Source organism: Xenopus tropicalis, chromosome 4 (assembly GCF_000004195.4).
Source record: "Xenopus tropicalis strain Nigerian chromosome 4, UCB_Xtro_10.0, whole genome shotgun sequence".
Taxonomy (NCBI): domain Eukaryota; kingdom Metazoa; phylum Chordata; class Amphibia; order Anura; family Pipidae; genus Xenopus; species Xenopus tropicalis.
This window is the reverse complement of record NC_030680.2, coordinates 76,053,436-76,078,703: the sequence shown is the minus strand read 5'-3', so window position 1 is coordinate 76,078,703 and position 25,268 is coordinate 76,053,436. Positions and strand designations below refer to the sequence as shown.

The 25,268-nt window shown below is 38.4% G+C and overlaps 1 protein-coding gene across 4 annotated transcripts; it reads left to right on the top strand.

Moving 5' to 3' along the window:
* Window positions 1-1,660: 1,660 nt before the first annotated feature.
* On the top strand, window positions 1,661-24,062 carry katnb1 (katanin regulatory subunit B1). Of its 4 annotated transcripts, none has more exons than XM_012960791.3 (21): window positions 1,661-1,872; window positions 2,701-2,798; window positions 3,504-3,711; window positions 3,837-3,967; window positions 4,043-4,160; window positions 4,643-4,743; window positions 8,095-8,136; window positions 8,273-8,356; window positions 9,528-9,643; window positions 9,718-9,789; window positions 10,855-11,005; window positions 12,435-12,622; window positions 13,152-13,249; window positions 15,521-15,571; window positions 16,413-16,486; window positions 17,575-17,724; window positions 18,555-18,704; window positions 19,098-19,174; window positions 19,372-19,446; window positions 20,135-20,251; window positions 23,245-24,062. In XM_012960791.3, the coding sequence occupies exons 3-21, from the start codon at window positions 3,672-3,674 to the stop codon at window positions 23,375-23,377; spliced, it is 1,968 nt and encodes a 655-aa protein (XP_012816245.1). In that variant the 5' UTR covers window positions 1,661-1,872; window positions 2,701-2,798; window positions 3,504-3,671; the 3' UTR covers window positions 23,378-24,062.
* The last annotated feature ends 1,206 nt before the right edge of the window (window positions 24,063-25,268 follow it).

Here is a 25,268-nt window from a genome sequence, read left to right as displayed (position 1 = left end):
GTCTAGCCCAGTTTACCTAAAAGTTGCTTACTATGTTACTTCATGAGCCTGCTAGTATAATTGGCTTTCCAGCTTTTCAGGTGTGCTGTGACATTTTTAACATGTCTTAGGCCTATACCACACAGGGATGATTCTCAGCAAGCTTTTTTCCCGCTTGCCGAGAATCAGCCCCTCTGCTCTAAAAATATTTAAGTTGGAGGCTGGAAGCATTGAATCCACCGGGTGCAGGCACACACAGTGTATATCTGCCTGATTGTGGCATAGGCCTTAAGGAGATACTCTAATCAGGTGTAGAAACATCACCGGCATGCACTCAATGGACTCCAGGACAGCGGTTATAAAACTTCAAAAAGCTTTATTCAAGGATCCAGACCTGATGCATTTCGTGTGTTGCCACACGTATTCATAGGTACCTGGACAGGAATTCAAAATAACTGAAAGTCTGTTTATGGGTAACTGTGGGTGACAGCTGGTGCGGTCTAACTCATCCATTAAACAGGAGATGCCACTGCCTTCACCAGTCTTTTGGGCCCTTAAACATTCTGCTGTGGAACTGACAGGGAATCTGCACAGTCATTTTCAGTGAAGAGTACAAGACACTTATGGTCAGTTTCACCCATTGTCTTCTTCTAAATTAGCCATTGATCTGCCTCTTGTTTGCACAAAAATACAGAAACCCTTAAAGTACAAAAAAAAAAAAACTAAAAAGAGAACTTAATTGTATCTGGCCCTAGTCTGCACATAAACTCTTTCCTTTTGTCAAATTGGGAGAAGAGACTTGTATGTATGTATAACTTTATTTATAAAGCGCCACAAGGGTACGCAGCGCTGTACAGTCTTACAGAATACAAAATTACACACAGGGAGGACAAGTGATATAATAAATAAATACATATATGTATATATATATATATATATAAGTGCCATGTGGTATGAGACACAGTAGGAAGGAGGTCCCTGCCCCGTAGAGCTTACAATCTGAGTACTTTGATGAAAGCAGGTACTATTAGCAACAAGAAAAAAAAGTATGGGAGCCTCTGATGCCACTGAAATCTAAAATTAAAAGTTGACAGCTCTGCTTTTATGGCCACAGAAATTCCTGCTACCAAACTGACAGAACACCTGCACACATCATAGTTAGGAAACAAAGAGTAAAAGATTACTATTCATTTATTTGTCTTTTCCTAAATTATTCCTATAAATTATATTCCTAAATTGATAAGTATTGACCTGTCACTGACTTTTCCAGATAAACCATTTCTTGTGATTAACATATTTTAAATCCATAAAGGGTTTTACCATGGTTATGTCCTCATATTGCAGATATGTGTGAAAGTGGTATAAACAAGACTAAAATAGTAACATTTTCAGATTTCACTGGGCCTCCCATTTGCACAACACTTCTTTTCCTTTTGGTCAAACAGCAGCATGTATAGTTGGCAATCAAAATATCTGTTTTAGGTCCCTAGCACAGAGTTCGAATTCTGAGCAAAAAATATAAATTACTTAGTAAGTAAATTGGGAGCAGAGGCGGTGGGGGAACACGGCGAGAAATCAACACGAAAGAAAAGTCTTGTATTTTTTATTATTATTATTCTCTAACGAAAGTAGGAGGTGCGATCAGACGAAATACAAACAGCGAATAGAGCGACAACAAACTCAGGCAGCTTCCAACAATGTAACGCAGAGTTACGCTGATACGGAACTCCGTGTGCGTCCCCGCGCTTACGTGTGACGTGCGCCAGTCTCGCGTGATGAGCGTTGTGTTGGGATTGTAGGGGAAAGAGTTTGCAGGTACTATAGCAACCACCCTCCCTTACGAAGTCGACAGCTCACTGAGAGAAAAAAGCAGTATTCCAATTCCTAATCCACGTAAGTACAGCACAACCGGGACACCAAGACCCCCGTCCCTCTCTGTTGACTGCTCTCCATTTGAGACCTATGGCTTAATGCATAATATAGTCACCATTCGACAAGGCACTGCCCATGCTCGGTAGGACTCTAAATGGTAGAGTTGCTAACTTATATGTACCCCTTGTGTCTCATGCTGGGACTGAGTGCCAGTGCAGAGGTAAATAAGTGCATGTTGGGTCTATCTAGGTAACTTGTTGGTAGGCTTGAGAGTGAGGAATTCACTGCTCTGTGTGCTGTTCTATTGAATGGGTAGATCAGATCTTTCTTTATGACTCTATAAATGTCCACTTATTTATAAGGGCAGTAGCACATGGGCCTTTTTGACCTTTGCATGGATGGGACTTCATGTTTTACTGCTTTGTTACTGAGTAGTAAGTAACTCTCCCACTGTAGCTGGAGCTTTGTTCTTAAGGTTCTGCAATTGCTTTCTGTGCCAGGTGGTAGTCATAACTAAACCCCCCAAAAAATATGACTAGTAATGCACTAGCCTAAATGTTTAACATCTCAACAATAGTAATGATTATGAGCAGTGATCTACTATAATAGTAAAGATCTAGGCCTTTAAAGTTGTTCACAGAAGCTCCCATCTTGGATTTTGTTAGGAGTGTCAGTGACACACACACATACATGCTCAGTGTGGAGCTATGTTTAGGAGTTGTTGCAAGTCATCAAGGAGAAAATAAGTTTCTCCAACTTAAAAACATGGTAGCAAAATGTAGGGTTTAAATGTCCCTTAACGGAATTGAATTCCTTTTTACTCTCAGCTCTTTATTTTTCTACCCTCAGTGATTCTGCAAAACCTCAACAAAAAGGCAAAGTTTATGTGGACACACTAGTGCATACCTTTTTAAACATAGCTATACAACGTGATAGCCTTTTGACAGGTATGTGGCTTTTTTTGTGTCTCTGTAGCCTAAAACACAGCAGCTATTATACAGAAGCACTGTAGCTGCATAGGCTTTTATATATGAGATTATGCAAGATTCCAAGCATTCTAAGCAAATTTAATTCTGCTTGCATCATGTTACAAGCCGTTTATTGGATCATATAGTGGTATATTTATAAAGGCAGTCAAATACAATTTACATACACTTTATTTACACTTACTATTTTGTATAACATCCACAAACTATGTAAGGTGTTAAAGGTAATTTCTTGCAGGAGAGTTCAAAAGTTATGGCCTCGAAAGCTATTACCTATTATTATGGCATATTTTTAACTTAAAACATTTTTTATTTATAAGTAGGGTTTGTCTGTTAATGTGTGTGTGTATGTATATTTTATATATATATATATATATATATATATATATATATATATATACCATATATATATATATACCATATATATATATATACCATATATATATATATACCATATATATATATACCATATATATATATATATATATATATATATATACCATATGTATAATAAAATATGGTAATATGCTTGTATTAATTAATATAGGTGGTAGCTGGCATGTTTCCATGTTAAAGTCAGTAGTGACATTCAGCAATTTTATGTGTAAAATGAAAAGCAATGTCTCCTGTTTCTGCTATAGCTCTAAATCTTTCTCCCTCCAGCAGGCATTGTGATCACAACATTGGGATAGACTGGATATCTTAAAATTGTATGCTGTGGATCTGAGTGATATATATATCTTTAGTCTTTAAAGCCACCTTTCTGGGGGGTTGATCCCCTCTGGGTACAGATCTTGGTACACTCCTGTTTCAGTTACTGGCTATTGTGTAGACATGGCAACACCTTCACCTACAAAAACAACATGGAAGCTACGTAAGTATCTTTAATAATGTAATCCCAAAAGTGTTGTGTTCATTTCGTTTTTTAAATACCATCTTTTACATTCATTCTGGTCTGATTTTTTTTTATTGTCTTTATTTTTTCTATTTATTTCACAGAGGAAATTGTTGCCCATGGAAGCAGTGTATCTTCTGTGGTTTTGGGGAAGAGTTCTGGTCGTCTGGTGGCCACAGGAGGAGATGATTGTCGTGTTAATCTCTGGTCTGTTAACAAACCCAACTGCATTATGGTGAGAACTCAGTTCATGAAATCTTAATTACAATTGTGGTTTCTCTGGTTCTACAAATACTCATTTGTTCTCCAGAGTCTAACTGGACATACTACTCCGGTGGAGAGTGTGCGCTTCAACAATGCTGAAGAATTAATTGTGGCTGGCTCACAATCTGGATCTTTGCGCGTTTGGGATCTAGAAGCAGCTAAGAGTAAGTGCTAATGCTATCAAAATATTTTTTCATGCTAACAATGCAATAGATTAATGTATAGTACTTCTGCAGGTAAAGAAAATGGAAAACAGAAATTTTGTATGAAATGTAGAAATGGTATTTGAGCATTTTGAGTATTTGAACATATTTATTTTCTGTGCAGTATTAGTTTATAAAGCTGCTCAGCAGTAGGTCTGTCTACCAATACCCATCTGAATCCTTACTTCCCGTTCCAAATCGTTTGCGTGTAGAAAGGATGCATACAAATTGAAAAATTTGTTAATATTACATTTGAAAGTGTTTGTTAAATTTTACTGAGCAGTAACTTTTTTTTTTTTTTTTTTTTTAAATCTTTATGTGTAATAAATACAATTAGAAGTCCCTTACAATACATTTTAGGGCTATATTTTGAATGTGTATACTATGTATTAATTGGTGTAGAAAGTGGTTCCTGAAATATGTAATATTATTATTCCTTTTAGTTCTAAGGACACTAATGGGACACAAAGCCAATGTCTGCAGCCTGGATTTTCATCCTTATGGGGATTTTGTAGCATCTGGGTCCTTGGACACTAACATAAAAGTAAGAACCCATGCAGAATCACTAGAATTGTAAGAGAACACCACACATTGAAAATAGGTTTAAATAAACTTTTATGCTGATCAGAACTTGCATATATAAAAAAAAAACTATAGATCTTGTAAACTTTAAAGTGGTTGCGCCCCCCCCATGAAAAAAAAAATAATTCTAATCAACTTTCCAATATACATTCAAGCAGACCACTGGTCTGAATGCTGGAACTTGCCAGGTGAGTCAGATTTGCAAAAAAAGCATGCAAGGCATAGTAGAAATTGAAGAGCCCCCCATCCCTGACAGGGGAATTTTAATTGGAATAAATAAGTGTTAATTTCATGTATCTGCAAGTTCTGCCCTATATGGTATACCACCATTGTGGGATGTTGAATGCATATCTTGATCCACTGTATGCAGTTATTTATTGGATGTCAGCTGTTTAGGCCTTTTTACAGAATTATACATAATTCTGTTATGCATTGGGATTATTTTGCTGAATATTAGTGTATATATTAGTGTATGAAATTAGACCATTACCATTGTAGCAACAAGTGAAGATATGTATTTCTGACACTGTGTCTATTAGATAGGTCAGGATGATGCAACCCTAGCAAGGGTATAGCTGCATATATATCCACCAGCAACTTGGTATTAAATGGTGGTAACTGCACCATAATTTCTGTGATATTGTTAGGGTAATAACTAGCATGAGCTAGGGCTATAGCAGAAATATGCAAAATCTTAGAATTTTTTTAAATTGAAAAATAATTGGACACTAACATATTATTTGTCCCTAGGCTTATTAAATATTATTGAGATAAGATATTGTATCATTTGTATTTGGGTGTAGGTTTGGTCATCTCCAATAACACCGGGACATACAGTGTATATAAAAAGTCTACACACCCCTGGTAAAATGTCAGGTTCCTGTGCTGTACAAAAATGAGACAAATATAAATAATTTCAGAACTTTTCCACCTTTAATGTGACCTATAAACTGTACCACTCAATTGAAAAACGAACTGAAATCTTTTAGGTGGAGGGAAGAAAACCTAAAAAACTAAAATAATGTGGTTGCATAAGTGTGCACACCCTCTTCTAACTGGGGGTGTAGCTGTGTTCAGAATTAAGCAATCAAATTCAAAATCATGTTAAATAGGAGTCAGCATACACCTGCCATCATTTTAAGTGCCTCTGATTAACCCCAAATACAGTTCAGCTGCTCTAGTTGGTCTTTCCTGACATTTTTTTAGTCGCATCCCACAGCAAAAGCCATGGTCCCCAGAGAGCTTCCAAAGCATCAGAGGGATCTCATTGTTAAAAGATATCAGTCAGGAGAAGGGTACAAAAGAGTTTCCAAGGCATTAGATATACTATGGAACACAGTGAAGACAGTCATCATCAAGTGGAGAAAATATGGCACAACAGTGACATTAACAAGAACTGGACGTCCCTCCAAAATTGATGGAAAACTGGTCAGGGAGGCTACCAAGAGGCCTACAGCAACATTTAAGGAGCTGCAGGAATATCTGGCAAGTACTGGCTGTGTGGTACATGTGACAACCCGTATTCTTCATATATCTGGGCTGTGGGGTAGAATGGCAAGACAAAAGCCTTTTCTTACGAAGAAAAACATCCAAGCCAGGCTACATTTTGCAAAAACACATCTGAAGTCTCCCAAAAACATGTGGTAAAAGGTATTATGGTCTGATGAAACCAAGGTTGAACTTTTTGGCCATAATTCCAAAAAATGTGTTTGGCGCAAAAACAATACTGCACATCACCAAAAGAACACCATACCCACAGTGAAGCATGGTGGTGGCAGCATCATGCTTTGGGGCTGTATTTCTTCAGCTGGAACTGGGGCCTTAGTTAAGATAGAGGGAATTATGAACAGTTCCAAATACAAGTCAATATTGGCACAAAACCTTCGGGCTTCTGCTAGAATGCTGAACATGAGGAGGAACTTCATCTTTCAGCATGACAACGGCCCAAAGAATACATCCAAATCAACAAAGGAATGGCTTCACCGGAAGAAGATCTGACAGATTTGAAGTGTTTCTGCAAAGAAGAGTGGGCAAATCTTGCAAAGTCAAAATGTGCCATGCTGATAGACTCATACCCAAAAAGTGCTGTAATAAAGTCAAAAGGTGTTTCAACAAAGTATTAGTTTAAGGGTGTGCACACTTATGCAACCACATTATTTTAGTTTTTTTGGTGTTCTTCCCTCCCCCTAAAAGATTTCAGTTTGTTTTTCAATTGAGTGGTACAGTTTATAGGTCACATTAAAGGTGGAAAAAGTTCTGAAATTATTTTTTTGTCTCATTTTTGTACAGCACAGGAACCTGACATTTTATCAGGGGTGTGTAGACTTTTTATATCCACTGTATGTGAGATGATTGTAAATGCAAACAGGACTAAAGGATTGCTGTTTGTTAGGCTTGCCTGAAAGGCCATGTTTGCCAATGTTTAAGTTTCCAGGATATCTATTTTCCAAGTGGTAACTGGAGGTTACATTACTTTATGTGATTTATTATTCAGTTAAATTAAAGGGGCAATCAAGTCCTATTTTTAAGCAAAAGCCAGATCAACAGGGGCTGTGCTTTGTCCTTTTTTAAATAGAAATCTATAGTTATTTGTTGCGCTAAAATGCAGTAACATTTAAACTACTTTCATTTTAAATTTGGTCCTTTTGTATTCAAAACAAATATGGGTAGTAGGCTATAAAGGGAGGCTTTGGGTGTTTTGCCTGATAATAAAAGCAGTTTTATTTTACACTTGCTACAGAGTAGTTGTAGGAGGAGAAAATGTATCCTTCCCAGTTAATCCACTTGTAAATTTAACTTCTCCTCCTCCGCTGTCAGACTGAGACAGCAACTGAGGGAAGGGGACAGCTTGTTTATATAGAACACATTATCTCCCTTTAAACTAACTCCCTTTATTTACAAGCGATTGAATGATTGATGTAATTAGGGTCAAAACAAAATAATGACCTATATAGTACCTATATAAGTAAAGTATAGGTAATTTTAAAGAATGAATAGAATGCAAGATATCCAACCTAATATTATAAGAGCCAAAGAGTCCTCTTCTCTCCTTGCCCTTCATATGCATCATTGAGAGGACTATTTGCTCTATTCACAGTATTCTGTAGTTTAACAGTCGAGAATTTGTAATTAATATTTGATAAATGAGACAAAGATGGTTTCATTATATGACATATTTGTAATTCTGCTGGTACTGTATGCACTGATAGGTTAGAGTTTAGTGCTTGAGGAAATATAAATTTCATATATAAATGAAGTTAGTTTAATATTTACATCACTGAACCATTAACAAACTTTTCTTTTGTTCTTTTAGTTATGGGATGTGCGCAGGAAAGGCTGTGTTTTTCGCTATAAGGTACATTCTTTGTGGAGGACATATCTGTATTGAAGCGTATGCAGTAATAACGCATTATCTGAATTTGTCTGAAATATGTGGATGGTTGAACTTGCTTATACTGTCAGTTAACATTTTCTGTTCTGTGAATCTCTAGGGTCATACACAAGCAGTTCGCTGTCTCCGGTTTAGTCCAGATGGGAAGTGGTTGGCATCTGCTTCAGATGATCACTCTGTAAAGGTATAAACAGCGTCTGCAGTTTAAAAGTGGGCTCATTAGGAGATTATCACTTGTGTGAACACTTTTTAAAATGGAGTTACTAAAAATAACAGCCATTTGAAAACTGAGAAAGTACCTAGATTGCATGTGGCAGACATATTTAAATGCTGTTAAAGGGGTCATATACATCTTTGTTCAAGGGAAGTACAATAAATAGGACTTGTGTTGAATATATAGATTATGTCTATTCTTTTAATAGAACGAAAAAACATATTTTAATTTTATCCTATTATAAAGTATAAAGTTTAGTTTTTACCATTTAAAATGAGGCTATTAATGCTGTATAGAAAAAACCCTCCCTTCCCTCAACTACAGCCTTTGCCAGAATCTGAGGTAAAGAGGAGCTCAGTATACAGAGGGCCGCTCAGTGGACTGGTAATTTGTTTAAATTCATTCTCCTTTCATGGTAAAAACCAAAGAAACTTGGAAGGTGGAAGAGTTTTCAGTTATTGCACTGTTTAGTGGAAGAAATAACAAAAGCAGTAACATAATATTGAGTTAATCTCAATCACTCTATATTAAACTAATGTTAAAAAAGAATGTTTACTGCCTCTTTAAATTGCATTTAGGCCAGTACAAATGCAGATGAAATGCTTTCTAAGTATTTATTTAGTGGAGTGGTCTGTTAAAAAAAAAAAAAGGCTGGCCATACACAGACCAATTTGGAGGTTTACTGGCCTATGTCTAAATGATGACCCCCGATCAACATATGATCAGGACTCTGGATTCCAATCAGGAAAGGTTTTACATTTTGCCAGGTGGGAACCACCTTGTGTATGCAGTGTTCCTGATAGGACCTTTTATCCCACGTGATCCAGTCATTGCCAGAAGCCAAGCAATCACATAAGTTGTATGGGCCATCATTTGGGTGGCCAAACTGAGTAAATTTGGTGTCTCTGGCAAACAAGCAAATCATCATGTGTGTGACCAGCTCTGCAAAACATGCAAATGTGTATATTTCCATTTTCAGGTTTTAGGATTTACAGGTTTTTCTGACTGCACAAACAATATAAAGTATGTATATAAAAATACATTTGCTGGCATACAATTGCATGTTCCATAATGTGTTAAATTAAATGTGTTTATCACCATCCTTTAATTTGAAGTTAATTAAACTCACTTTGGTTACCAGCTCTGGGACCTGACTGCTGGAAAAATGATGGCTGAGTTATCAGAACATAAAGGACCTGTTAATATTATTGAGTTTCATCCCAATGAGTACCTTTTGGCATCTGGAAGTGCAGACAGGTAAAGCCACAGCAAGAATATTGAAAAATATATTTATAAAAGTATGCCTGTATGACCTCTGTACTATCTTTCAGGACTGTACGTTTCTGGGACCTAGAGAAATTTCAGCTGATCGGTTGTACAGAGGGAGAGACAATTCCTGTAAGGTAAGTAGAAAGGCTTAGGCTAATGCCTAAAATGGGTTATCATCTATCCTTTCTTCTTTCTGTTCTGGTAAGGTGCCCACCCTTGCCGTTAAACAGCAACACCAAAGCATGGTTCTAGGTGTGGGCAGTGTTAGCTTTTCCTGTATCTTAGTTGTGTCAGTCTCATGATTTTTGGCAAAATCGAAATGAAGTTGTAAAATCGCACTGAGGTGCTGCTTTTCATCAGTCAGGCATCGTGATAGAACAGAAGAAAGAATGAATGGTGCAAATGTTAACTGTAATGGTTCATAATGGTTCATAAGAAAAAAAAGATTATTCACAAAGATTATTTATAACAAAACCTATATTATTTTAAAAAATTATGTTAAAGAACATGCCTTATATACTACTTTAATGTTGTACCCATTGCATCAGGTTTTTAGACCTGTTATGGGAGGTTTACTAAAAAATTATTTAAAAAAAAAAAAAAAAAAATGTAAAAAATCCAATAGGATTGTTTTCCATCCAATAAGGATTAATTCTATATTATTTGGATCAAGTACAAGGTACTGTTTTAATACTATAGAGAAAAAGGAAATAATTTCTAAAAATTAGAATCATTTGTTTAATGGAGTCTATGGGAGAAGGCCTTTCTGTAATTCAGAACTTTCTGGATAACGGATCCTATACCTGTAGTAGTTTTTAGTACAAAAGCTTAGCCTTATTGCCTAAAGCTTATCACTGGACTAGGTGACCTTGGAAAATGGTTGAACCTGATGGACATGTGTCTGTATTTTTCAACATTTTCAACATCAGCTAATATGATACTATCTAACTCATTCTCTGTTTTCTGCATAGGCTCATGTTGACACATTTCATTTAATTTTATGTACACAGAATATATTGGAACTTTGGAACTAATAATGGTGCTGCCACACAGCATACTGTAAATAGTTCCTTACTGAATTCGAGTATTATAATAATTTTTAAAGTTATTTTTAAGTGTAAAGTTTGAACTAAAGTAGACAAGTTTATTTTCTCTATTCATGGTATAAATATGAATGTATCCATTCTCTTTTGCAAAAGGGCAATCCTTTTCAGCAGTGATGGTGGCTGCATTTTCTGTGGAGGGCGAGATGCACTGCGGGTGTATGGCTGGGAACCAGATCAGTGCTTTGACACTGTTCCTGTGGGATGGGGCAAGGTTTGCGACCTGGCCATCTGTAACAAACAGCTGGTAAGTACTTTTTTATGGTTTTCAGTTCTGTTAAAATTATGTTAGTGCCCTAGATCAGTGCTGTCCAACAGAGGGATGGAATTTTTCTTGCCTACATGGTGGAGGGCCGATAATGGAAGACGGTTTTGACCACTCCCCCCCCTTTATTTTTTTTTTTCTAAACTGCACCCAATTCAAACCACACCCAAGTTATTACAAGAGCTTTTAAGACCATACCCACATTAATGGTGGTAGTGCAGCAAAAACCAAAATGGTTGGTGCTCACTGTAGGGATATCACCCTTCATTCATCTTTGAAAGAATTATATTATGTCATATTAAGAGTTTTGTATTGAATGGTTATAGTGGCGATTGTTGATAGACTGGGATTTTATATAGATATGGAGCAAATATTCTGTGACAGCCAGAATACGTAAAGGGTTGAAGTGCTGTGTTTATTGTATGGTAATAAGTGCAAACTTTTGGGCAGAGAGTATAAAAACAGAACATAGGTAAAAAAAAATATGTTTAACAATTGAAGATCTTATACAATGCTCTGTGCTTATTAAGATCTTAATGTAATAAATAGGTTTAATAATCTAAGACATAATACATAAAATTTAAAGCCACAATTTGTGTCACAAAGTGCAAATTAGCCGAATGTAGGTTAGTATGGTGCTGTATAAAAGCCCCATACAGGAGGGTGGCCAAGAAAGTTTGCTCCTTAGTTGTATATGTTGATGTTGTTACTATTATTTTATTCCCTTGAGAATTAGCATCATGTTTTAGATAGGATCAATGTGTACCTGTTATACTTTTTGGTGCAAATGTCATGCTAAGAGATACTGCTTAGAAGCCTGCTGGCAGTATCATGTTAGAGTGGGAAGTTATGAATACCATACTGAATCGCTGTGATATTGTGTTCTAAGATACAATTGGGTTTCTTTTTGTAAATTTCTTTATGAATTTAATTTAATCCTTTATGTTTTGCAGCCCTTTAATTAGCAACCATTTCTGTCTCTTTGCCGAATAATAAAACAAATAATAACAGGGATATCCACATTTAAATTTTTTATATGCGTTTTGGTTCATAGTGTCACTGATAGTTGGGTTAGATAGTATTTTAAATTATACGTTGGACAGATACTGAATGATACGGGAAGGGAAATACTCATTTAAGGCTTATGGCACACGTGGCGCATTCTTGTGGATAGCACTCCCACTATGTCAGCTCTGGTGCAGACACATGGATTGAATTTCGGTGCCAAATTGCATACTGTGTTTATCTACAGCCTGAGAATCAGCCATATGGCATAAGCCTAAGAAAATCTTGGACTATTGATCTGATACTCTTAGCTGTATCAATAGTTTCAGCCTGGAATGACTCCTCTACATATAGGAGGTTGATAAAAGACACATGACATGGCATTTTAACATTTACTGGATTGCAGATTGGAGTGTCCAGTGCTCAGTCCACTATCTCCTCGTTTGTGGTTGACTTGACTCGAGTTAAAATGACTGGCTGTGCCCCACAAGGGCCTGTTCCTGCAGAGATGCCCATCAGCCAACCTGCTCCAGCTGGAACCTCGCTTAGGCGTATATATGAACGTCCATCTACTACCTGCAGCAAGCCAAAAAGGTAAATAAAAGAGCCACTAAGAGTAGATTTTTTTGCATTCTCCTTATTGTATATTGTATGTAGTTATCAGAACACAGTGCAACATTTTATTGCTGTGTAACTCTGTGCCTCCTTCTTTAAGTTTGCCTATCAAGACTGCATACAAAAGGGCATAAGGCATATCTGTTCAGTTAATTTGGTGTTGAATCTGACCTGCATGCTAAAGATCAAAAGTAAACTAACTGAGCAGTTATGTCCCATGTGCCTCCCCTTCAAGTCACTAACTGACTAACAGGTTAGATAGCTGCAAAAGAGAAAGTAGTGTTCTGGCTATTATGTTGAACATCTGCCCGCTCCAGCCTTCATAGATTACATTTTTGCCTAACTTACTATATTAGAAATATTTTTATTTTTGCACAGTCTATCTATTTACACTGAACTGTTCCTTTAAGTCCTCAGCAGAAATATAATGCTGCCTAGATGAGCTTTCCTTATGAGCTGAGCTTTACATACCTCTCATCTTATATGAAGTATTTCTTGACTCCTGCAGGGTAAGCCCTACCAGTGATGATGAGGAGAAAGAATCCAGAGCTGAGATCCAGAATCCCGAGGACTACAAAGAAATCTTTCAGCCAAAAAATGCAATCTGTAAGTAGCAAAGTGCAACATTTTAAGGGGCAGTGTAATCAAGCTGTGTTGTTTTTTTTAAAGCACTGTGTAAAGTTTATTTTGTGTTTGTTAAAAAAGTAATTATATTAAATGCTAAAAAGAGTTATGATTGTTGTAATTGATTTAGGGAACTTATTTCCTAGTATTCTCGTGGCAAGTTTCTTTCCTCTCTACCAAAAGTTTCTTTCAAATCTCTTTACTCTGTCTGAAGGTTCCCAGAGTTACTGGGCTTTTGGATAGCCCCAAAAATGTCACATTTCTTGTGCAGACTATAGACAGCTGTTTAGAGCAAGGTTATATGCCACAGGGCCAAGTTAAATGAATGAATTGCATGTGATGCTTCCGTTTTTTTGAAGAGCAGGCACTCACTGAGCTCAATAAATGCCTGCTCTTCAAACAAACGGAGATATCTGCTCCCTTATCTGAGGGCTCAGTGTGGTGCGCCTGAGGGGAGCTGTGGTGAACTCTGTGGGGAGTTGTTGGACATATTTTAGAATCTTACATGTGATGCTTCACCTTAAATACTCTCAAGTGATGGCAACAATGGGTACAAATAGGATAGATTCCAAAGTTGCACTGGCGACTGAACAGAATAAATTTTGAAATTACAAACCGGATTCCAAAAAAGTTGGGACACTAAACAAATTGTGAATAAAAACTGAACGCAATGATGTGGAGGTGCCAACTTCTAATATTTTATTCAGAATAGAACATAAATCACGGAACAAAAGTTTAAACTGAGAAAATGTACCATTTTAAGGGAAAAATATGTTGATTCAGAATTTCATGGTGTCAACAAATCCCCAAAAAGTTGGGACAAGTAGCAATAAGAGGCTGGAAAAAGTAAATTTGAGCATAACGAAGAGCTGCAAGACCAAATAACACTAATTAGGTCAATTGGCAACATGATTGGGTATAAAAAGAGCTTCTCAGAGTGGCAGTGTCTCTCAGAAGCCAAGATGGGTAGAGGATCACCAATTCCCACAATGTTGCGCAGAAAGATAGTGGAGCAATATCAGAAAGGTGTTACCCATCGAAAAATTGCAAAGATTTTGCATCTATCATCATCAACTGTGCATAACATCATCCGAAGATTCAGAGAATCTGGAACAATCTCTGTGCGTAAGGGACAAGGCCATAAAACCATACTGGATGCCCGTGATCTCCGGGCCCTTAAACGACACTGCACCACAAACAGGAATGCTACTGTAAAGGAAATCACAGAATGGGCTCAGGAATACTTCCAGAAACCATTGTCAGTGAACACAATCCACCGTACCATCCGCCGTTGCCAGCTGAAACTCTACAGTGCAAAGAAGAAGCCATTTCTAAGCAAGATCCACAAGCTCAGGCGTTTTCACTGGGCCAGGGATAATTTAAAATGGAGTGTGGCAAAATGGAAGACGATTCAAAGTTCTTTTTGGAAATCTGGGACGCCATGTCATCCGGACCAAAGAGGACAAGGACAACCCAAGTTGTTATCAACGCTTAGTTCAGAAGCCTGCATCTCTGATGGTATGGGGTTCCATGAGTGCGTGTGGCATGGGCAGCTTGCATGTCTGGAAAGGCAGCATCAATGCAGAAAAATATATTCAGGTTCTAGAACAACATATGCTCCCGTCCAGACGTCATCTCTATCAGGGAAGACCCTGCATTTTTTAACAAGATAATGCCAGACCACATTCTGCATCAATCACAACATCATCAAGAAGGCCCAAGACGATTGAACAGTTAGAGGCCTGTATTAGACAAGAATGGGAGAGCATTCCTATTCCTAAACTTGAGAAACTGGTCTCCTCGGTCCCCAGACGTCTGTTGAGTGGGGAGATGCCACACAGTGGTGAAAATGGCCTTGTCCCAACTTTTTTGGGATTTGTTGACACCATGAAATTCTGAATCAACATATTTTTCCCTTAAAATGGTACATTTTCTCAGTTTAAACTTTTGTTCCGTGATTTATGTTCTATTCTGAATAAAATATTAGAAGTTGGCACCTCCACATCATTGGGTTCAGTTTTTATTCACAATTTGTTTAGTGTCCCAACTTATTTGGAATCCGGGTTGTAGTTTTTCACAGTCTAATGAAAGAAAACATCTGATTGGTTGCTATGGGTAATTGTTCTACAATTGTTCTATAATTTCTCTACATTCTAGCAGAAGTGGTCACCCAGGAATGTTTGGCTGTGCACAAGTTTAGCTAACTTCTTAAATATGCAGACATTTCAGTTTCTGGTTGTTTTTTTTTTTCAGCAAGGACACCCCCACGGAATAGTGAACCATTCCCTGCTCCACCTGAGGATGGTAAGTGCAGCTGAAGGAAGGGGTGGTGGTGGTACCTCTCCATTAAGGCAATGTCCCACAGGGAAATTAGTTGCCCATGATAAATCTCTGCTACAACGGGCGAGTTATCTCCTGAAAAGCCTTTTGACTGGCAATAAAGGGAGTCACCAGTGGAAATTTCTTTGCTTTTATTGTTATAAGTTGTACTAAGCTGCCTTCAGGAGGAATCTTTGCGCGACTTTGGAAAGCTGAAGTGATGTGTAGACCTTTCACAGGCGATTCCCTTTATTGCTGGTGGAAAGGCATTTTCAGTTAGATTACTTGCCTAGCAGACTAGCAGAGATTTATCATGGATAACTAATCCCCCGTGGGATATTACCCTTAATGGGACTGAACATTTATTAGGAGCTATGTCTGACTATGGACACACTTGCATATATCTGCTGCATTGTGGCATCAAACATAAGAAAGTATCCTCACCTTTGCTCGATTTGCACTGATCAACCCTTTCTGATATTATACTGTAGCTGTTGCACAACTTCTTCTATAAACAGCTCTTTTCAGTAATTTTTCTTCATGGATATCAGTCCCTTACTCTATGGAGCTTACAATATTAGTTTCTTATCACATATACAAAATGGGTGAGCTTTTTTAGGAGCCCATTAACCTTCTTGTGTGTTTTTTTGGAGTGTAGGAGAACACTGGAGTACCTGGTAGAAACCCATGCAAACACTGAGAGAACAAACAAAATACATTAATAACCAAAAGATTATGATTTATTCTTGTGAGCAATACAGTAAAAAGGAAACATTTTTAGAGGGAATTTAAGTTTAAATAAGATTTTGCTGATCTCTGTTCACAGATACAAGTATTTTAAAGGAACCGGTAGCACCCATCCCAGATGTTGTGACTCCTGCAACCAGCAACAAAAACAATGTACGTAGAAACAATACAGTATTATAAATATTTGTGCCAAATACACTTATGTTTTCTACTTTATTAAGCTTCATTTGCCAATGCTTACTGCATTACATATAGCTGCTATAAGAGATTACATGTGTAGCATGTAAACGCAAGCTCCAGAAACCCTCATGCACATTATACGAGTTCTTCTCTACCTGGCAATGTTAGGTACATGGATCCAGGTAACTTCTACATGCACTCTGTCTGTCACTGGGCTTTTTGTGGTGTTTTGCATATATGACTAGTGGTTTTATCCAGTAACAGGCAGACCTAGCAACAGCTAAAGTTAGGATATATAATAATAATGTCAATAGATTCCATTTAGATATTAAAGGGAGAAGGAAAGGTACAAACTAAGCTTTATCAGAATGGTCTATATAAATACAGCAGCAAGCAATTACAGAACTGCTGCTCTGAGTTCTCAGTGAAAAGAAACACCGCTTTTATTTCCTTTTATTCTGTATAAATTATTTTCTGTGTCAGACTTTCTGCTCTCAGAAAAATGCTTCAGGGCACAGTACAATTAAAATGGCAGCTGCTATCTTATACAAACAGAGGGAGCTTCTGTGGCTGTGTCTCCTTGTAGATTGTAAGCTCTTTTGGGCAGGGCTCTCTTCACCTCTTGTATCGGTTATTGTTTGCTTTATATGTTACTCTGTATGTCCAATGTATGAAACCCACTTATTGTACAGCGCTGCAGAATATGTTGGCGCTTTATAAATAAATGTTAATGTAATGTAATGTTTACTCCAGTATTGTAAAGCATTCTGCAGAATAAATATAACGTTCTAGCTTGCACTATTGTGGCTAATCTATTGGAAATAAAATGCCAAAATGCCTTTCCTTCTCCTTTAAGTGCCTCGCAAAACACAAGGACTTATTAAAGATCTTCTATTTTTTGCATTACTGTAATATGTGGGCGTTTGTGATCACAGCTCTTCTCTTAAAGAGAACCGTGGTAATTGAAACTCAGGTCTCTGCAGATGGCAGCTTCTCATTCACTTCCCAGAAGGTGAGTGCAATTCATTACTTATTTGTCTATAACTCTTCTGTTTATTTAGACTGAACAGCTGCAGCGTCCTCCAGTAGCTGCCTCTACACCGATTGTATGTCAGGAGCCAAGTCCTGTTCCAGCACCTCAAAGCAAGCCTCCAGTGATATCTGCTGCAAGGAATGAGCCCATTGGACTTAAAGCAGCTGATTTTCTGCCGGTGAGTAAAATATTCAACTTGAAATGAATGTCACTGAAGCCTGGCACTTTGGTTGCTAAATTACCAAGCATATGTATAGTAAATAATGGCTGTCTAAAATGTATCATTCTCCTCTCCCTCTCATTGTCTTACTGTTGAGTATTTAACATACATTCTCAATTCTTTTGCTGTCCAAAATGAAGGCACATTCTCAATCTCTGTCTATGTTTTAACTGATGCTTTCTGTCTATCGTTATGATAACAATTGCTCTTCTCCAGTCAACTTGGTAGTTCCTCAGGATTCTGCATTTTGGCCTCTGTTCTCTCTATACCCCCTTTTTTAGGAGACCTCCTTGTTCATTTGGTTTTTGAAAATCACATGTATGCAAATAACATCCACATATATTTTGACTCCCCTTCATTAACAACTGCCATTCAGACCCAGGTCTTTAACTGTGTTTTAGCTATCTTCTCCTGACTGAATTGGCTCCAGGTCAAACAGAGCCTGTCTAGTGCAGGTTATAGTATTTTCACACAAATATGGCCCTTTTGCTATTTCTACTGATGCCATGCTCATTAGCCTTATTGATTTAGCATATTGTTTGGGAGTGATCCTTGCCTATTCCCTGCCTTGTCTAGTTACTGCCAAAAACTGACACTTTGACATTTTTTTTTTATAAAAAAAAAACCAAAAAAACTTTCTTTCAAGACTCAACTGCTTAAATGTTCATTTATGCAATTATTCTATCCTGCTTAGACTATTGCAACCTGTTACTAGTCTCCTAGACTCCACAGCCACAATTTTTTTATACCATCCAAACCCATTGCCAAATCTTTGTTTATCTTCCCAGGCTGTGAAGACTTCATCTCCGACTGAAGTGGTGGACGATGAGGCAGTGTCCCAGATTCGAAAGGGACATGACACAATGTGCATGGTGTTAACAAGTCGAATGCGTAACCTAGATACTGTGAGAGCTGTCTGGAGTTCAGGAGACATTAAGGTAAAAGAAGCAAAGAATGGAAGCAGTGGGCATTTATATTGAAGCAGGAGGGATCTGGGTTTAAAACTGTTTTGACCCTGTAGTGTGGAATATAGGAATAAGAAATCCAGGTCAATCAGAGCCTGTCTATAGTGCAGGTTATAGTATTATCACTCAAATATGGCCCTTTTGCAATTTCTACTGATGCCATGCTCATTAGCCTTGTTGATGTAGCATATTGTTTGGGAGTGATCCTGTACAGTGGAATATAGGAATGAGAAATCCACTTGGTCAAAACACATTCTGAATAAGATTGGGCTGTAGAACTAAAAGAATTTTAAGTCTAGGGGATGTAAAACAATTTGAAACCAATAAAAGTACTATATTTTTGCCAACCTGACTTATTTTTATTAGACATCTATAGATTCAGCTGTGGCCATTAATGATCTATCAGTTGTTGTAGATCTTCTAAACATCATCAACCAGAAGGCGTAAGTATCTTTTTGACGCTGATTTCGGTATCTGTATATTCTACAAATGTGTGTGCGTGTCTTGTGACGTAACTAAATATATAAAAAGGCAAAACTCACCCATAGAACATCATATGAATTACTTGATTTATTGACTTGGAGCAAGTATTGTACTACTATACCTCAGGGGTCCTTCATTTTGTTCTGTTCTCATGCAGGTCTCTGTGGAAGCTGGACCTTTGTTTGACTGTTCTACCTCAGATTGAAAAGATGTTGCAGAGCAAGTATGAGAGGTCAGTGACGTTTATAACAGTGTTTTATAACACAGTAATACAGAACTCTTTCATGAACACTAGAATACCTTCCAGTTTCATATTGTACAAAATTTAGGCTAGTGGCATATATTGTGCTTCTCTGGGCTTTGTTTTAGCAACGTTTCCCAGTGGAAAGCTGGCAGGAGAACTCATCAGACATTTTTTGTGGGAAAATCTTTCTTGTCAAATAACACATGCTTATAATACTCATCACCAATGCTGATGTCTGTATGGTTGATTATTATCTAAGACAGAGTGGGTCATTTATAAACACTGGGCAAATTTGCACCTGGGCCGCCAAACAGATGTTTATTTTTTGCACTGTGCACTGTGTCAGACTCATGAAGGGGGGTCCCGGACAGTATTTACTGTTGGGCAAGTCGTAATATAATTTTCACCCTTCAAGGGGATACAAATATGAATGTAAGAGTGGTAAGTGGGTGATAGCTGTTTCCACATTCAGCATTACTTTGGATTCAGCATTAACCTGCTCTCTTAATATTTGGATTGATGGCCATAATATGTTTCTAATCAGCAGAAAGGTTTTGGTCAGCCTTGGCATCTTGACATTGTCCTTTGAATACCAGAGAATATTTCACTCAATCTCTATGGTTCTTTTGGTGAATTTCTGTCTTAACTGATATATTTTGGTTGTTTCTTTTTATAGTTATGTTCAGACTGGCTGCATTTCACTTAAACTGATCCTACAGAGGTTTCTCCCGCTGATCACTGACATCCTGGCTGCACCTCCATCTGTTGGTGTGGACATATCTCGTGAGGAAAGGTTAGTAGATAGCATGTACTTTTGTTTGATAAAATGATCTTGCTTTTAGCCACTATACATTACAAATAGTGCATGGTTAAAATAGTATTCCTGTATTTGAATGCTGTCCAAATGTAGCAGACTGATAAGTTGATATGCCACATATTTACTGACCATATTATATTAAATGAAGATGTTATATAAAGGAGTTTCTGGAAATGGGGCTGTAAAAGGAAAACTATACCCCCAAACAATGCAGGTCTCTATAAAAATATATTGCATAAACAAGCTTATATGTAAAACCCTGCTCCATCTAAATCCATGCAGTCCAACTTCTGTGGTACAGAGGGCAGGAAGTTTTCTGGCCTACATGGTGGAGGGCCACTAATGGAAGCCAGTTTTGACCACTCCCCCTTTTAAACCACACCCATGTTCTCACAAGAGCTTTTAAGACCTTACCCACATTAATGGTGGTAGCGCAGCAAAAACCCAAATGGTTGGTGTTTACTGCTGGGATACCACCCTTCATTCATATGTGAAAGAATTATATTACCGTATATACTCGAGTATAAGCCGAGTTTTTCAACACCAATAATGTGCTCAAAAAGGCACCCTCTGATTATACACGAGTATATACACGAGTGTCCTGGAGCGTGCCATCGCTCGCACCCCCCCAACCCCCCCGGCCCGTGGACGTCTGTTCTGCACAAAATAAAAATAACAGCAATATCACCAATATCATCCGACGCATCCTTGTTCAACCTGGAGAATCCCTTTGTCGTGACGTGGCCCCCTGAGCTTAGCTCCAGCAAGCACACACGGCGCGTTCTCGCAAGATGCGATGCGTGTGCGTGCTGGGCCAGCGCATGGAAGGGGTGGTGCTCGTGTGATATTCCTTTTATTTTTATTTTGCGCATTACGAACGGGCCGGGGGTTGGAATGCGAGCGAGGACAACATAAAACTTAAACATATACATACCGTATATATTCGCGCGCGTGTCTGCGGGGAGCGCTGTGCTGATCGAATACGAATGCTTACACGATGGAGCATGGATATGATACGGCAACTTCCCCGTGTATGCTTTGTTGTGCCAAATGAAAACAGCCTGTACATATATGCACTGATGCAATGTGAGTAGTATACTACTTCTTGGCCATTCTCCAGAGTAGATAAGAGAGCAGCTGGCAAGGGGGGATTTATAAAAACTATATAGGAAGCAGACACTACTGTCGAGGCCCCAACCCTGTGATCTCTATGGTTATTCAACTGTAAATAATGTACGTCGGGGTGAGGAATAAGGGTGGCCAAAGAAGCGCACGTATATGCACTGATGCAATATAAGTAGTATAGGGTTGAACTTAGGGCCCAGATTCAACACCTCTTGGTTAATATCTGGGCTCAGAAGTGTTTGGTGGGTTGCAAATAGGGTCAATGTCTCAGGGCCCTGCAGGTGGTAGGTAGGATTTTAGAAAGAGTAGTGAATTAAGCACATAATAGAGCAAGATGGGGTCAGTAGAGAAAGGTGGGGAGAGTAACGCTAAGTGTTGGCCATAGGGGCTGCTGTAAGATGCTATAGACAGTCACTATTTATCAGGCTGGTGGGGGGCTGTTCACAGGGGGTCACGCTGAGTGTCCTTTTATTATTTATTTGATTATTGAAACTTAGCAGTAGCGGCTACATTTCCCACCCTAGGCTTATACTCGAGTCAATACGTATTTCCAGTTTTTTTTAGGTAAAATTAGGTACCTTGGCTTATACTCGGATTGGCTTATACTCGAGTATGTCGGTATGTCATATTAAACATACCCTTAAATCCATATGCTGCCCCCTCCTCCCCTGTGGATAGAACACCAAGCCCAACCATATAATTACACACCTTAGGGACCAATTTCCTACTGCCAACAAACCCCTGCCAGGTGCACCTCCCACAGGCAGCATAGGCAGGCAGAGTATGGCACACACAGACTGTACTCTGTGTGCCCTATGCTGCCTATGTGTGCACCATACTCTGCCTGCCCTATGCTGCCTGTGTGTGTGTGTGCGCGCCATACACACAAGCAGCATAGGGCAGGCAGTATATACAGTGACACAATGCTGGCACTTCTCCTACAGTCTGAGGTGTGAACAGGTGAACAATGTGGATGCTTACAGTCTGAGCCTGAGGTGTGAACAATGCAGGCACTAAAAAGTGTGAACAGTACAGGGGATTATATGTTTAAACAATACAGGGGCCTTGCAGCCTGAATCTGAGGTGTGAACCATGCAGGGGGGGGGCAGTTAATCTCAGTACCGATACCATTAAAAGCTTACACAAAGGTAAGCACTCACAGCAGCCAGACAAGTGGGGGGCCACACAGAGGGGGGATGCGGGCCACCAGATGGACCGCACTGATCTAAATAAACCATTTTTATAAAAATATACTTTTTTATTGGTATGTGCTGTTGGGTACTCCAACATAGAAAATTGCCATTTTAAGAACTAAGGGCCACCTTAGGATTCACTGTCCACACAAACAAGCCAAGGGCTAGGCTCTGCCTTTTGCTTCCACACTACTTCCTGTTTAAGTTAGAGCTGCATCACTTCCTGTCAGGTGATCTCCAAGGGAGACCAAAACCCTTTCACTAAATGGGGCACTAACCAAATACTGACCCACAAAGCAGGGCTTGAAACATATAAAAATAGTCCAAAAACCACTTTTTTCATTGTGAGTAGGGTTGCTGCTTTACCTCCTTTAAAAGCATTCATGTATCAGATTTACATCCTGTGAGCCAGGTTGTGGATGTTGACGGGTGAGCAGGAAACTAGTGTGTCGGTGAATATAGGTGACAAGATTCATATACACAAACTACCGCTGACCTTCCAGAGGAGCATCAAAGTGGCCAAATTGATTTAGAACATTAGGGTCATAATCATAAAAATACAGTTAATGCTTGAGTAGGTTTGGGTGAGGGGTAGTGTAAGTTCTGCACTGTGCTATTCTTTATGTCACTACTACTGCAATCTCCCCACAGGCTTTCCAAGTGCAAATTATGTTACAAGCAGCTGCGCATTCTCAGTCCGCTGGTGAAAAGCAAAGCTTCGCAGAGTGGCCGCTATGGAAGTGCCTTTCGAGAACTGCATCTCCTCATGTCTGGGTTGGAGTAACCTACCCCTCCACAAGCAGTTATCCTTATGATGTCATGGAGCAGGAATATCTGCTTTATTAATGCACCTTTTTTCTGCCTCCTGAAGGTGCTGTCTGTAGAGGAGTTGCTTTGGCGGATTAATGGAGTCCCGCACTGTGGTTTTTATACAAGGCAGGTTTATAAGTGAAATGTATTCCTGTGTGTGCACTGCTTGGACTATCTATGGCCATAGGGTCCATTGGGTATGAAATATGCAGCGAGTTTGTTATTGCTCAAGTACAAGACGTATAGCACAGTTTTAGCACATATTATTCTATTAACATTCCCAGATAATAAATGAAAACTGTAGATGAGTGCAGCTACACTGCTTGATATGGCTATAGAGGCAAAGCACTGCACACATGCCAAGGACCAGTAAACATTCTCTACTTTAAAGAACACCAAGACCCAAGAATAAGCCCTGCTTTCTATATGATTTTTAAGGTTTCATGTGGCCTAATATGACAAGCAGCAAAAAATGTGAGCTGGACTCAGAATTGTCTTTGTGCCTGGATGCCAAAACCCTCCCCTTTCAGCAGCTCTTTTATATTAAACCAAGTCCAGGAACTGAAATTTAGGGGGATGCACTATGGCTGCACTGTATGTTGTAAACTTGTTACTATGTAATTTATAGTTCAGTTTAATTAAAACAAGTGTCATTTTTATTTTGTCTTGTGTATGAATCACTTCTCCGATACAGTAGTGCAGTGCGCTTTGTGGTACAGCCAAGCCGTGTGTTATCCTCCTCCTCAGAACCTCATCCATCTATTTTGTGGCAAGATAGGGCTCCCAGGTTTTTTTTAAACCAAACAGGTAGATCCTACAAACTGTCAGGACACCGGGATGCAATCTTAGAAAAGGGAATGGAGTAAATTAAACACTGCATTTGAGAAAATCTTTATCTAGACCTATTTCAATTATGGCATCTGTCACCTAGCAAGAGCGGGGCAGTGGGTTATAGTAGTTTAAAATAAATTACAGGTATGGGATCTGTTATCCATAAACATGTTATCCGGAATGTTCCAAAATAGGGAAGGTCATTTCCCATAGACTCCATTATAAGCAAATCATTTTCATTTTTAAAAGTGATTTCCTTTTTCTCTATAATAATAAAACTGTACCTTGTACTTGATCCCATCTAAGATATAATTAATCCTTATTGGAGGCAAAACAATCCTATTGGGTTTATTTAACGTTTAAATGGTTTTAGTATACTGAAGGTATGGAGAATCAAATTAAAGAAAGATCTGTTATCTGGAAAACCCCTGGTCTTAAATATAACTACTTTACTACAAAAAAGTGCAATAGATATAAATGTATATATTTATTATGGTGCAAACAATTATCAAACCAGGCAAGTCTAGGGGAAAGGGTAGCATTTAAACAATTAATTTATAAAGGTAATTGTTTCTATATACGTTTCTTTAGACTCTTGCTTTGGTGCATAAGGTGCAAAGTACAGGGCAAAAAGTATAGAAAGTGGCTCCCTATACATGTTGTGCCTGCACACCTTATAAACTGCATGGTAACTGGCACTACAAACATTGCTGCAACGTATATGAGCTTATTCTCACAGTTATTAGTGCCTGCAAACACAAAAGGAACTTGGCTGGAGTAACCAGTGCAGATGCTTATTAGTGGGCAGCAGCACTAATGGCAGAATTTTGCCCTGTGCTCTTATTACCCTGAATAACAGGATCCAGCGCTGACATTTTTCTGTGATCCTTTCATTTCTGATCACTGGGAATTCTCATATGAGTTATTTTGTGCAGCAATAACAGCTTGAATTCTGTATGTGTGTGTGTGTGTGTGTGTGTGTGTGTGTTGTTTCTATTCAGTGTACATGACCTTTTGTGTCAGAAAAATCCCTC

Excerpts from the sequence above, each read along its gene's own strand:
- katnb1 (XM_012960792.3), top strand. The coding sequence starts at position 3,672 with ATGGCAACACCTTCACCTACAAAAACAACATGGAAGCTAC. Across the intron at positions 4,161-4,642 it reads GGATCTAGAAGCAGCTAAGA|TTCTAAGGACACTAATGGGA; the intron begins GTAAGTGCTAAT and ends TATTCCTTTTAG. Across the intron at positions 20,252-23,244 it reads GACATATCTCGTGAGGAAAG|GCTTTCCAAGTGCAAATTAT; the intron begins GTTAGTAGATAG and ends ATCTCCCCACAG.